The sequence below is a fragment of the Sinohyriopsis cumingii genome, chromosome 14, assembly GCF_028554795.1.
Source record: "Sinohyriopsis cumingii isolate HCF-2022 chromosome 14, ASM2855479v2, whole genome shotgun sequence".
Lineage (NCBI taxonomy): Eukaryota > Metazoa > Mollusca > Bivalvia > Unionida > Unionidae > Sinohyriopsis > Sinohyriopsis cumingii.
Window position 1 is genome coordinate 6,153,284 of NC_142974.1, and position 14,542 is coordinate 6,167,825.

Here is a 14,542-nt window from a genome sequence, read left to right on the forward strand (position 1 = left end):
CGTCTCACAAACTTTCAAAAAGCATATGGTAACTAGTTATAGGTAGAAGTTGTAGCAGAGTAAACAATATGAATGGCAAGTTAAGCATAACTGTGTGATAATTTATACGATTTAATGGATTGACAAAACTATTGAATGTAAAAAAAAAATGGCTAATTAACATCATACATGCATATTTCTCGAGAAATCAATAGAATAATTTCATAATCACCTGGATAAACAGTGAAGCAATTGTCTGATAACTATGGCAACTGATACAAATTTATTTCGACAACGGTGGATTCCTTTTGCATTTTCTCTTTCAAAATACTCACAGGCTCAAAAGGTAGCCGCACGAAGCAAGATAGCATACCATGTGCTTTTAGATCATATAAATCTTTGAAGAGCCACAACGGATACAGTTTAATAAACGAAAGAGGTTTACAACCTCAAATATATGAATTTGCAAGACAAGGATAGCATTTTTCTGCTTACTGAGACAAACCTACTGGAAGATTTTTAAAGAAACATAAGAAGAGAAAAACAAAATGGGTTGAAGTTTCACCAAACTTAATTCATGTATTCCATAATAACCATCACAGAGGACAAAATATGACTATATTCAAGCAGGCAAGGAAGATAATAAATTAAAATATAGATGCATTTATTTGGTTACGCGACAGCTGATATTTACATAGAACCTAAATTTAAACTCGATGAAACAGACATAATTTCAAAATATAAAACAATTTTGAGGAAGGTTTCTTTATTCCTAATGTTCCCAAGGAATGTTTCAAAACAAATTTTAGTTTGGATTCGTTTGTTTTTTTCAGCGTTTAAGATTATATTGTTGCAAGGCGAGAAAAGGTTCTTGCCTATGACGTGTGACGAACCCTCTGATTCAGACTTTTCATAAAGGAATCGAACTCCCACCATTCTTTCCACAAACTGAATGAAGAAATAGCTAATGTAATTGTTGATCTTTTGTTGTGTAGACAGTTTTATGCAACATTAATAGGATTTGCGGTAACATTTTGAAGGAAAACTTTGTATGTACTATGTATATAGTAATTTAGGCATATTATAATCCCAATGGGATCAACGTGACAGAAAGACATTTTAGTCAGCCAAGACATTGAATGCTTCGATCATCATTTGGATCATCAACGTGACAAAAAGACATTACAGTCAGCCAAGACATAGAATGTTTCGATCATTATTTGGATCATCAACGTGACAAAAAGACATTACTGTCAGCCAAGACATTGAATGATTCGATCATTATTTGGATCATCGACGTGACAAAAAGACATTACTGTCAGCCAAGACACTGAATGATTCAATCATTATTTGGATCATCAACGTGACAAAAAGACGTTACTGTCAGCCAAGATATTGAATGTTTCGATCACTATTTGGATCATCAACGTGACAAAAAGACATTACAGTCAGCCAAGACATTGAATGTTTCGATCTTTATTTGGATCATCAACGTGACAAACAGACATTACTGTCAGCCAAGATATTGAAGGATTGAACAAACAAATTGAAAGGAGGAAATCAAATTTGAAGATATAATTACACAATGCGTTGGAAAGAAGTTCTATTTTACGGAAGCATACAGCAAAAAAGGTTACAAGTAGAGAAGATAATTCGACGGAGGGATCATGTGCCTTCGGAACAACTCTCGAATATTTTAATTTGGAAATCTATATTACAGTGAACAACGCATCTCAACCAAACAAAGATTTTCTCACCGAAAACACCCAGAAATTAGTAACGTACGCGTTATCAACGTTCACACTAAGAAACAGTGTCTAGGTTGATAAGATAACATAAAATGTTAGCAGAGTACATGGTAGTGATGATGAATCAGCTTCTTTGCAGCACGGTAATTTACCTATAAATCAGCACAAAAATTGTTAGATGTCAAGGAAATGTATATTAATTTTGTTTTGGTCATGAACGAAGAAGTTAATCAGATCCAAATGTAATTCATTTAGATTCTCCTGATAAGTACAAGCTGCTAGTCTCGCCGTTAGACATTTCCTCTATCACGCTAACATATTCACAGGGTAATGCATTTGTTTCATCAGTCAAATCACGCTAACATATTCACAGGGTAATGCATTTGTTGCATCAGTCAAATTACGCTAACATATTCACGGGGTAATGCATTTGTTTCATGTCAAATCACGCTAACATATTCACCGGGTAATGCATTTGTTTCATGTCAAATCACGCTAACATATTCACAGGGTAATGCACTTGTTTCATGTCAAATCACGCTAACATATTCACAAGGTAATGCATTTGTTTCAGCAGTCAAATCACGCTAACATATTCACAGGGTAATGCATTTGTTTCATGTCAAATCACGCTAACATATTCACCGGGTAATGCATTTGTTTCATGTCAAATTACGCTAACATATTCACAGGGTAATGCATTTGTTTCATGTCAAATCACGCTAACATATTCACAAGGTAATGCATTTTTTTCATGTCAAATCACGCTAACATATTCACCGGGTAATGCATTTGTTTCATGTCAAATCACGCTAACATATTCACAGGGTAATGCATTTGTTTCATGTCAAATCACGCTAACATATTCACAGGGTAATGCATTTGTTTCATCAGTCAAATCACGCTCACATATTCACAGGGTAGTGCATTTGTTTCATCAGTCAAAACAATCTTGTCATCATAAAAATTCAGTGCTAGTTTATTCATTTTGATGCTCCAAATTTCATCATTCTAGGATCTGAGTACATTGATTTTATGATAATTTTGACATTTCGAATTTGATTTTCTCACATAATTTCATTTCATGATTTGTCGTTGTGTTCTCACAGGCGTCTCAGTCTTTAATGTGTCTGCTGCAAAACAACAATAAAAATAGGAATACCGTGCAATGTATCTTTTAAAGACCACCAACTTTCTTCTTCATGTGTGGTATACCAAACGCTATTTTGGTAGACACTAGTGTAAAAAAAAACTTGATGTTGTTTCACATATCTATATAAACTTTTTCTGTAACAGCAAGAAAATAAAAATATTATGTGTCAAGCATAAATACGCTCATTGTGTCACAACTTTTTCAGTTTGTGGGTCTATTCATGGATTCGCCACTTAATTAATTCATTGGCTGTAACGATCTCTGTAAACTGATGCTTTTTGTTCTCAAAAATGACTAGCTTATGTATTAAGACATTATAGTGCAACCGGGACCGTTATGCACGACTTCCACTAACATGATACAATACTAAAAAGTTGATTGGACGAGGGAGCCTTCATGTGACTGTTACAGAACTACGAAGAACCTAATGAGACGTGTAGGATCTACACAAAATTATACGTAAAACAGAAGGCGTAGTCCCATAATGCACATTAGAGATAGCTATCCAGGAAATCATACACTCATAGCTTGACACGGAGATTTTGATTTTGATTTTGATTTTGATTTCGTTTTTACCAATCGAAAAAGTCCTCTCTTTTAAAAGTTCGTTTTTGATAGGCTAATAGTGAAACCTCAATTTCAGACTCAGGCTCAGGGTTTTGTTTTCTCTTGGTGCACTTTTAACGAGAGCAAATTCGTTATTTTCCCAATATTTATTTGCAGCACCTGAACCGCCGACTAACATCAGCTGGACCAACTTGGGAGTTTTTCAGGAAGGTCAATCTTTATTCAACAATATCACTATAACATGGGATCCACCGGCACACGCGAGTTCCATTAACATGATACAGTACTACAAGGTTGATTGGATGAAGAAGCCTTCAATACAGTACACAGCGAATGAATTACCGCATTACGGCACGGTCACACTTGACAGAGTATGTAATTATGAGTAGTATCTAAATATAGTAGTATATAAAGAACAATTAAAACAAAGAATCAATTATATATATATATATATATATATATATATATATATATATATATATATATATATATATATATATATATATATATATATATCCGTTTTCTACCCAAGAAAGAGCCATAACCTTACCGTCAAATCCCAAAAAGAAGGAAAACAATCCAGTCGTTTTCTGATCTTCGGTGTTTCTCGGTTACAACTGAAAAAGTGTGAACAACTCTGCCATAGTCTCATTTGATATACAACACAAATGAGTAGCATTCTCTTTGAAACAAATCTACATCCTCGAATTCCAACAATCTCTTCAATCCCGCTTTAAATAACAGTCCTATTAATGATGTATTTGCCCATTGCTAAGTCTCTATCCGGGACTCTAACAATGCTTAGTCAGAAAAAACTGGTGATATTTTCCATGATGCAGAATTTGACAAGTGCATTAAACATTAATTTTACATATATGGGTCTGATAACCCCACGCATCGAAAAACTTGTGTTATTAATAATGACAGTAGCGAATATTAGTGACCTTTTTTCTAACGCACACTTCATACAAGAATCCGGATCATAACGTGATGCTTCTATTCGCGTCTCGTTATAACTGGATTTTCTGATGCTTACAAATGAACGCGATCTAGTAATCTATATATATAACTTTACGCATCAACCAACTCTAGTGGGGTCAGCAGAACCAAAATTATTCACAATTACTAGCACATCGTAATTGATTAGGTCGCATCAACCTACTTGCGTGGAAATATATGACAACGCCAATAACATCATAAAACTGATTATACTTGCAACAACCTACTCGGATACGACAAGACATAGATACAACTAAAATGTAATTAGCACAAAAATACAAAGAACAGAAAAGTAATAATTGAAAAATTATTTTCATTATGAATAATTGCACAAAGCTACATTGTTTTAAAGTCGCAATTTTCAAGGAGGTCACTTCTTTGAAAACTTTTTCTGTCCTTGTTTCTATCAAAAACATATTTCAAAAGTTCAACATGAAAGAATAAATGTATTAATTTGTGTTTCACAAAAGATTAAGATATGCATTGCCATGAAATATATTAAATCAACCTTGTTTTAAACTTTATCATCTTCTTCGATTCAGTATCAGTACTACAGTCACTAAACAAAGAAAGTTGGAAAATCCATTATTGGCCATCATTCTCATCAAGTATACTGAGCTGTGTACCTCTCACAATATAGTATACTGTTGGTTACCTAGCCATGTTGGTATTAGAGGTAATGAAAGAGCAGACAGCGCGCCTAAAATAGTCTTATCTCTACAACCATCTGATTATAAAACTCCATACACTGATTTTAAACCTAATATGAAAATCCTTATTTAGTAAGTGGCAGGTGTCCTCTAATTATACTGTCAATAACAAGCTCCTTATTTAGTAAGTGGCGGACCTGTTGTAATTATACTGTCAATAACAAGCTCCTTATTTAGTAAGTGGCGGACCTGTTGTAATTATACTGTCAATAACAAGCTCCTTATTTAGTAAGTGGCAGGTGTCCTGTAATTATACTGTCAATAACGAGCTCCTTATTTAGTAAGTGACAGGCTTTCTCTAATTATAGTGTCAATAACAAGCTCCTTATTTAGTAAGTGGCGGACCTATTGTAATTATACTGTCAATAACAAGCTCCTTATTTAGTAAGTGGCGGACCTATTGTAATTATACTGTCAATAACAAGCTCCTTATTTAGTAAGTGGCGGACCTATTGTAATTATACTGTCAATAACAAGCTCCTTATTTAGTAAGTGGCAGTTGTCCTGTAATTATTATGTCAATAACAAGCTCCTTATTTAGTAAGTGACGGAATTATACTGTCAATAACAAGCTCCTTATTTAGTAAGTAGCGGACCTATTGTAATTATACGGTCAATAACAAGCTCCTTATTTAGTAAGTGGCAGACGTATTGTAATTATACTGTCAATAACAAGCTCCTTATTTAGCAAGAGGCGGACCTAAAATAATTATACTGTCAATAACAAGCTCCTTATTTAGTAAGTGGCGGACCTATTGTAATTATACTGTCAATAACGAGCTCCTTATTTAGTAAGTGGCAGGTGTCCTGTAATTATTATGTCAATAACAAGCTCCTTATTTAGTAAGTGGCGGACCTATTGTAATTATACTGTCAATAACAAGCTCCTTATTTAGTAAGTGGCGGACCTATTGTAATTATACTCTCAATAACAAGCTCCTTATTTAGTAAGTGGCGGACCTATTGTAATTATACTGTCAATAACAAGCTCCTTATTTAGTAAGTGGCAGACCTATTGCAATTATACTGTCAATAACAAGCTCCTTATTTAGCAAGTGGCAGGTGTCCTGTAATTATACTGTCAATAACAAGCTCCTTATTTAGTAAGTGGCGGACCTATTGCAATTATACTGTCAATAACAAGCTCCTTATTTAGCAAGTGGCAGGTGTCCTGTAATTATACTGTCAATAACAAGCTCCTTATTTAGTAAGTGGCGGACCTATTGTAATTATACTGTCAATGACAAGCTATTTATTTAGTAAGTGGCAGGTGTGCTGTAATTATACTGTCAATAACAAGCTCCTTATTTATAAAGTGTCAGACGTATTGTAATTATACTGTCAATAACAAACTTTTTATTTAGTAAGTGGCGGACCTATTGTAATTATACTGTCAATAACAAGCTCCTTATTTAGTAAGTGGCGGACCTATTGTAATTATACTGTCAATATTAAGCGCCTTATTTAGTAAGTGGCGGACCTATTGCAATTATACTGTCAATAACAAGCTCCTTATTTAGCAAGTGGCAGGTGTCCTGTAATTATGCTGTCAATAACAAGCTCCTTATTTAGTAAGTGGCAGGTGTCCTGTAATTATACTGTCAATAACAAGCTCCTTATTTAGTAAGTGGCAGGTGTCCTGTAATTATACTGTCAATAACAAGCTCCTTATTTAGTAAGTGGCGGATCTATTGTAATTATACTGTCAATAACAAGCTCCTTATTTAGTAAGTGGAGGACCTATTGTAATTATACTGTCAATGACAAGCTATTTATTTAGTAAGTCGCAGGTGTCCTGTACTTATACTGTCAATAACAAGCTCCTTAATTAGTAAGTGTCAGACGTATTGTAATTATACTGTCAATAACAATCTTCTTATTTAGTAAGTGGCGGACCTATTGTAATTATACTGTCAATAACAAGCTCCTTATTTAGTAAGTGGCAGACCTATTGTAATTATACTGTCAATAACAAGCTCCTTATTTAGTAAGTGGCAGACCTATTGTAATTATACTGTCAATAACAAGCTCCTTATTTAGTAAGTGGCAGGTGTCCTGTAATTATACTGTCAATAACAAGCTCCTTATTTAGTAAGTGGCAGACCTATTGTAATTATACTGTCAATAACAAGCTCCTTATTTAGTAAGTGGCAGGTGTCCTGTAATTATACTGTCAATAACAAGCTCCTTATTTAGTAAGTGGAGGACCTATTGTAATTATACTGTCAATGACAAGCTATTTATTTAGTAAGTGGCAGGTGTCCTGTAATTATACTGTCAATAACAAGCTCCTTATTTAGTAAGTGGCGGACCTATTGTAATTATGCTGTCAATAACAAGCTCCTTATTTAGTAAGTGGAGGACCTATTGTAATTATACTGTCAATGACAAGCTATTTATTTAGTAAGTCGCAGGTGTCCTGTAATTATACTGTCAATAACAAGCTCCTTAATTAGTAAGTGTCAGACGTATTGTAATTATACTGTCAATAACAATCTTCTTATTTAGTAAGTGGCGGACCTATTGTAATTATACTGTCAATATCAAGCGCCTTTTTTAGTAAGTGGCAGACCTATTGTAATTATACTGTCAATAACAAGCTCCTTATTTAGTAAGTGGCAGGTGTCCTGTAATTATACTGTCAATAACAAGCTTCTTATTTAGTAAGTGGCAGACGTATTGTAATTATACTGTCAATAACAAGCTCCTTATTTAGTAAGTGGCGGACCTATTGTAATTATACTGTCAATAACGAGCTCCTTATTTAGTAAGTGGCGGACCTGTTGTAATTATGCTGTCAATAACAAGCTCCTTATTTAATAAGTGGCGGACTTATTGTAATTATACTGTCAATAACAAGCTCCTTATTTAGTAAGTGGCAGGTGTCCTGTAATTATGCTGTCAATAACAAGTTGCATGTGAGCAAACCTACCTTAGGTGAATGTATTGATTCCCGCTGAACCATCCGTAAAAACGAGGTCGTCATTGCAAGAGTTAAAATTCGTCATACTTTTATAACCCACTCGTAGATATTAAAGGGTGAAGACCCACCTGAGTACTTTGTTGCAATACACCCTTCTCCGTAAAGCACTTTCTAATATATTGTTTTGATCTCCAGCCTACACGCGGCCATCACTGTAATGTTCAGCGCATGTGCCATGTATTCTGAATTTATTTAATTAAGTTCGCATGTACTTTCACATATAGCGTGTGTGGAACTCTATTTCGCTGGACCTTTCATTATCTAATGACCTTCTATATACACAATGTATATTTTCAATTGATAGGAAATATTCGCATATTATCCTCACCATCTTACCGTAATGTTTGAGTATGTCTTTTGCTCGATGGCAATAAACCTTTTTGATACATAAATCTTTATATAAAAAAGCCCTTATTCTATCGCAATATAGCCTCACAGTTCTGGTGCGCCGTAAAATCCACGACCAACCAACTAAAACACTGACCTGAGATTCTCGCTGAATTCCATTCTTGAACTGTTGTCGAGGGCATATGCTTACAGACAAGACAACGTCTATATTTTCAATATGATGCGTGCCCAATTCTGTACTAATGGAGTTCTTCTAAGTATTTCTGTATTATATATGTAACCAATGGTTGTCTGAAAAAAAGTTTGAAGATATCATAAGAAGCAAATATTTATATCCAGGCGATTGATGGGTTTTATGATAATTTCATTCTTTACATCTTCTTCAGAACGTCTCCTCAGTGAACCTTACAATGCTCCATCATAAGAACATCTACATTCTTGGTCTTTCGGCGGAATCAGAAGGAGGCAATAGTCGCAGAGAACAATTTTCCATTAGACTTGGTAATTTATTTGACTTGGTAATTAGATTAGACTTGGTGATTCCATCAGACTTGGTAATTATACATTTTAAGTATTAGAAATCCAAATATATTGCAGTATTTTCTAGATACGGTAAACGTTAGGTAAAGTAAACACCAATAACTCGAATATCCGAATTCACTTTAAACAAGAGTTCAGTCTATGTATAATATATTTCATGTCGCCTTATTTCCCAGGACCGCAGTACAACAGCTGTTGCCAGCTATTTTACCAGTAAGATTTCGCTGATGAATTAGTGACCACACATAACGAAACCTTAATTTCACACAGACAATCCTTTTCTCTTGCATGAATTATTAGTAGGTCTTTTCGTGCCGCATATTAGCATTTCACGCCATGCAATACAAAACACGAACAAACACATAATACAAAAATGTATTCAGATCTCTATACACCTATAAAGAAAACTGACCAGAAAATTCCTTTTGTTAAGGAATTAGAGAGAGTCAATTTCACAATGCCAATCCATGATGTCAAACGTCTCGTGTACATTATGACGTCAGCTCCTAGAAATTGGCAAATTACTCATGCTGAGAAATTTCTTCCCAGGACCGACTCCCGTTAATAAACAAATAGGCGCTAAAATATAACAACGCTACAAAAAATGGAGACATAAATACAAATAGCACCTGCCCTAAGTTTACTACAGTATATATGTACGTATGCATGATTTTATAACTATATCGAACAGCATAATTAATTCCGTGCGAACTTCTTTTAAAGCTCGACTTCGCTCATTAAAGTATGGATTTTTCACTTGAATATAAAATGTCCTTAACTACTCTTGTCAATATTTTGTCATTTATAGAGGACCCTGAGTATGCTAACTACTCGATGAATGATCTAGGATATCTCAGTAAACTTAATGGTAAGTAAATTCATGATATATATATATATATATATATATATATATATATATATATATATATATATATATATATATATTTGCGCCAAGAATTGTCATTGTCACTTTTTTAGTTGAATCATCCTACAAATTATTGTACTCACCCGAAATTTGAATTGCTAGCATAACATTTTTGAATTATTTTTAAACAATTACGAAAAGCATATATATCTAGACAGGATTGAATTATGTAGATATTACATCAGTTGACTCGTATAAACGGTACAATGACCTTTAAAGCAATTCAAATATTCACACACACACACACACACATCCACACAATGTGTAATTGTAAGCAATGATTAAATAGTCATCAATAAATACTTGAAGATAATTTTTCTTTTGACGAAAATGGGTTCACTTTTGTTGGCAATACGCAGAAAGACGTACAAGAAATGTACCAATTAAGCAGCAAGTTAACTTTGCCCTGACGTGTTGTTTACTGTTTCGAAATGAACGCAGGTCGAAGCACTGATCGTGTACGTTTCGTTCCCATTGTCAATATATATACAAATAATATTATTATACAGGTAAGAGAATTTTTAATTCGTAGTCTACGGAAATTCGAACCGAGGTTCGCGGATAAACGGCACCCATCGCCTTGCCTGCACACACGAGCCAATATTCCCTCACGACTAAGCACACATCACCAAAAAATGATGGTACTCAGTCGATTGTATGTGCACTCGTGTGTAACAGACACACTCGCATGACGATCTAGTAATTGATTCTCATATATCTACAAAGTCATTCTGGATTCATATGAAAGAAATCAAGAGATATAAAATGAATTATAGAAAACTTATAAATATACACCAGACAGAACGGAAAGTGCCATCCCTTGATTCCTATAGAAGCATGATTGATAATAGTAGGCAGATTTAATATATATATATATATATATATATATATATATATATATATATATATATATATATATATATATATATGGTTACTATTTAATTCACAGAGTTTGCAGTCCAAACGTCCAGAAGAAAATGACCTGAATACACAGTATGCTTACGATTACTGCGCTCTAATATTAACCTTCTCATTAACAGAACAGAATTAAAATAATTAGGTGTATGCAGAAAAGCACATAGTCAGTATAATACATAATTCGGATACAATTCGCTGCTGCAGACATGAACGAATAAATGAGTTGATAATAGCGGTAAAAACCTGTTTTCACATAGATACTTGGGGAGGGGGATGGGAGCGGGAGAGGGAGAAGATAATCGAACGTTAATTGCATTGTGCACATATTTGCCTCATTGTTGTGAGGTTATTAAATAATAACATCATCATTATGATGTCATTAAATAATAATAACAACCTTTCATTATCATGAGGTCATTAAATAATAACAACCGCATCATTTTGAGGTCATTAAATAATAGCAACCGCATCATTTTGAGGTCATTAAATAATAGCAACCGCATCATTTTAAGGTCATTAAATAATAGCAACCGCATCATTTTGAGGTCATTAAATAATAGCAACCTCATCATTTTGAGGTCATTAAATAATAGCAACCGTATCATTTTGAGGTCATTAAATAATAGCAACCGCATCATTTTGAGGTCATTAAATAATAGCAACATCATCATTTTGAGGTCATTAAATAACAGCAACCGCATCATTTTGAGTTCATTAAATAACAGCAACCTCATCATTTTAAGGTCATTAAATAATAGCAACCGCATCATTTTGAGGTCAGTTAATAATAGCAACCTCATCATTTTCAGGTCATTAAATAATAGCAATCGCATCATTTTGAGGTCATTAAATAATAGCAACCTCATCATTTTGAGGTCATTAAATAACAATAATAATCTCATCGTTATGAGGCTATTAAAATGATACTGCAATACTATTTTATATTTAAACAATAACCTGAAAAATATTTACATCTATTCAGAATTTTAAAAAATTCTTAACTTTAAGGCTGCTAAAGAAAATAACATTAAATCTCAGGAATTCGTTCCATTTCTTAACTGCTCGCAACTGTTTCCTAGAAGATCCTACCACGACTTTCAATGACAAAGTGGCACTAAGACCACATTGACACTGACATTGCATTAATGTTCATGCTTAAACGATATTGATATACCTGAGAATGAAGGAATACATTGTATGTGAGACCTTTATGTCACGATTACGAAAGTGAACAAGCTTCTTTTATTAACTGAACGGACTGGGGGTTAGGGTAAGTTGAAATTTTCTTCTTCTCCTCATTCTTCTTCATCTTCATCTTCTTCTTCTTCTTCTTCTTCTTATTATTATTATTATTATTATTATTATTATTATTATTATCATCATCATTATTATCATTATTATTATTATTATTATTATTATTATTATTATTATTTACCTTCCCTATTCAGGAACTCTGACGGTGGCAGAAATAACGACCATTATTCTTGTGCCATGTGTTTTTCTTTCGACTCTTCTGATTATCATTTGTCTAATCAGCAAAAAATCCAGGTGCAAGCACATCACGGAAAAGCCCAAAGTCAAGCATATGGTATTATTATTATTATTATTATTATTATTATTATTATTATTATTATTATTATTATAATTAATAATAATAATAATAATAATTATTATTATTATTATTATTATTATTATTATTATTATTATTATTATTAAATAAGCATCATGAAGTAATAACATACGAAGTTATCACGCTGAACTAAATAATAAACATTTTATATTTGTGTTAGAAATTATTAAAATGAGCTGCGTGGGGATACATAACTTGCACAAAATCTAGAAATATGTTAGAAACGTCTAAAACAGTTTTTGCAAAGTGCATTTCAAAATGTAAGAGCCAGATTGACACCGAATCGCTGGCAATAAGACCCACAGGGTTCGATTCTGAGAATAAAATAGCTTATAGCAACAACAGGCAATGAAGATAAAATACTTTCGCCAGAGCACGGCAACTAAAGACGGGTATGTCTGGGTAGGTTTCTTACCCACAACTTGTTTATTCTGAGCCTAGCATGTTGACCATTGAGCAGGCGTAACTCCCACATATCAACAGACACGTTCATGAACGGTTAATTACTGTACAGGAACACTATGAATCTGTTAAAGAACACCATGGTAATGTTAAAGAACACTATGAATCTGTTAAAGAACACCATGAATATGTTAAAGAACACCATGATAATGTTAAAGAACACCGTGATAATGTTAAAGAACATCATGAATCTGTTAAAGAACACCATGAAACTGTTAAAGAACACTATGAATATGTTAAAGAACACCATGAATATGTTAAAGAACACTATGAATATGTTAAAGAACACCATGAATATGTTGAAGAACACTATGAAACTGTTAAAGAACACCATGATAATGTTAAAGAACATCATGAATCTGTTAAAGAACATCATGAAACTGTTAAAGAACACCATCAATCGGTTTAAATAACACTACGAAACTGTTGAAGAACACTATGAAACTGTTAAAGGACACCATGAAACTGTTAAAGGACATCATGAAACTGTTAAAGAACACCATCAAACTGTTAAAGAACACAATTAAACTGCTAGAGAACGCAATGAATCTGTTAGAGAACACCATGAAACTGTTAGAGAACATCATGAATCTGTTAGAGAACACTATGAATATGTACAAGAGCACCAATACACTGTTAAAGAAAAACATGAAACTGTTGATGAACACCATGAAACTATTGAAGAACACTATAAAACTGTATAAGAGCACCAATACACTGTTAAAGAACGACATGAAACTGTTGATGAACACCATGAAACTGTTGAAGAACACCATGAAACCGTTAAAGAACACTATACAATTTATTTATCTTGCTCTCTATTAATTTCACAATTTGGGGTACTGGTTACTTTTAATTTATGCATTAACTTCTTTATTGCTGGTAAGCTATGACTGCCAAAGTGCTTGAAAAGAAAATGAAAATCGTGAAATATTTGTACGGTCTTTCAACAAAGAAATGACTTTGTTCTATTCAGCTGAGGCGTTTTCTTACAACTGCCGTAGCCTAACGAACACACTAGTTTTAGGACAAACCTGTCACAAAATCATTTTAAACTTAAATATCCCAAATAAATCCTATCGTCAGCATTTATTTAAACTCGAGTATTTATGCCATCTAGTTAATCCAAATTACTCCCATTAATTCCAGACTGTCCATAATATCTGAATCATTTTCGGTCAAACAGGAGTGGTCTCCCATCTATGACGAGTTGTCACAGCACATTAATGTTCATGAAGATGTATACAACGACACTATGCAAATTGAATTCGATCAGCTTCAGTTCCGAGAAGAGCTTGGAGAAGGCACTTTCGGCAAAGTGGTAAAAGCAGAGTTAAGGAATAATACTGACGGGGCAGCAACGATGAATGTTATTGCTGTGAAAACGTTGAAAGGTCAAGTATTATTAATACAGATATTTTAAAATCGACTTTAAATGTCATATATCATTCGGCTATGAAAAATGTGTGTTGCGACAGTAACCTTCTTGTGCAAGCAAAATTTCCAATTTATTCAAACTACATGCATGCATACACACACACACACACACACACACACACACACACACACACACATACATA

General features: G+C 33.6%; 1 protein-coding gene across 1 annotated transcript in view; it reads left to right on the forward strand.

Annotated features, from left to right (window-relative positions):
- The window catches only part of LOC149783140 (tyrosine-protein kinase receptor torso-like), a 66,756-nt gene that overhangs the window by 32,613 nt on the left and 19,601 nt on the right, over positions 1 to 14,542 (forward strand). The window contains exons 9-13 of the mRNA XM_089931368.1: positions 3,604 to 3,818; positions 8,874 to 8,988; positions 9,836 to 9,895; positions 12,319 to 12,458; positions 14,149 to 14,356. Coding sequence (XP_089787494.1) covers positions 3,604 to 3,818; positions 8,874 to 8,988; positions 9,836 to 9,895; positions 12,319 to 12,458; positions 14,149 to 14,356 — 738 coding nt within the window. The remainder of the gene's footprint in view (positions 1 to 3,603; positions 3,819 to 8,873; positions 8,989 to 9,835; positions 9,896 to 12,318; positions 12,459 to 14,148; positions 14,357 to 14,542) is intronic.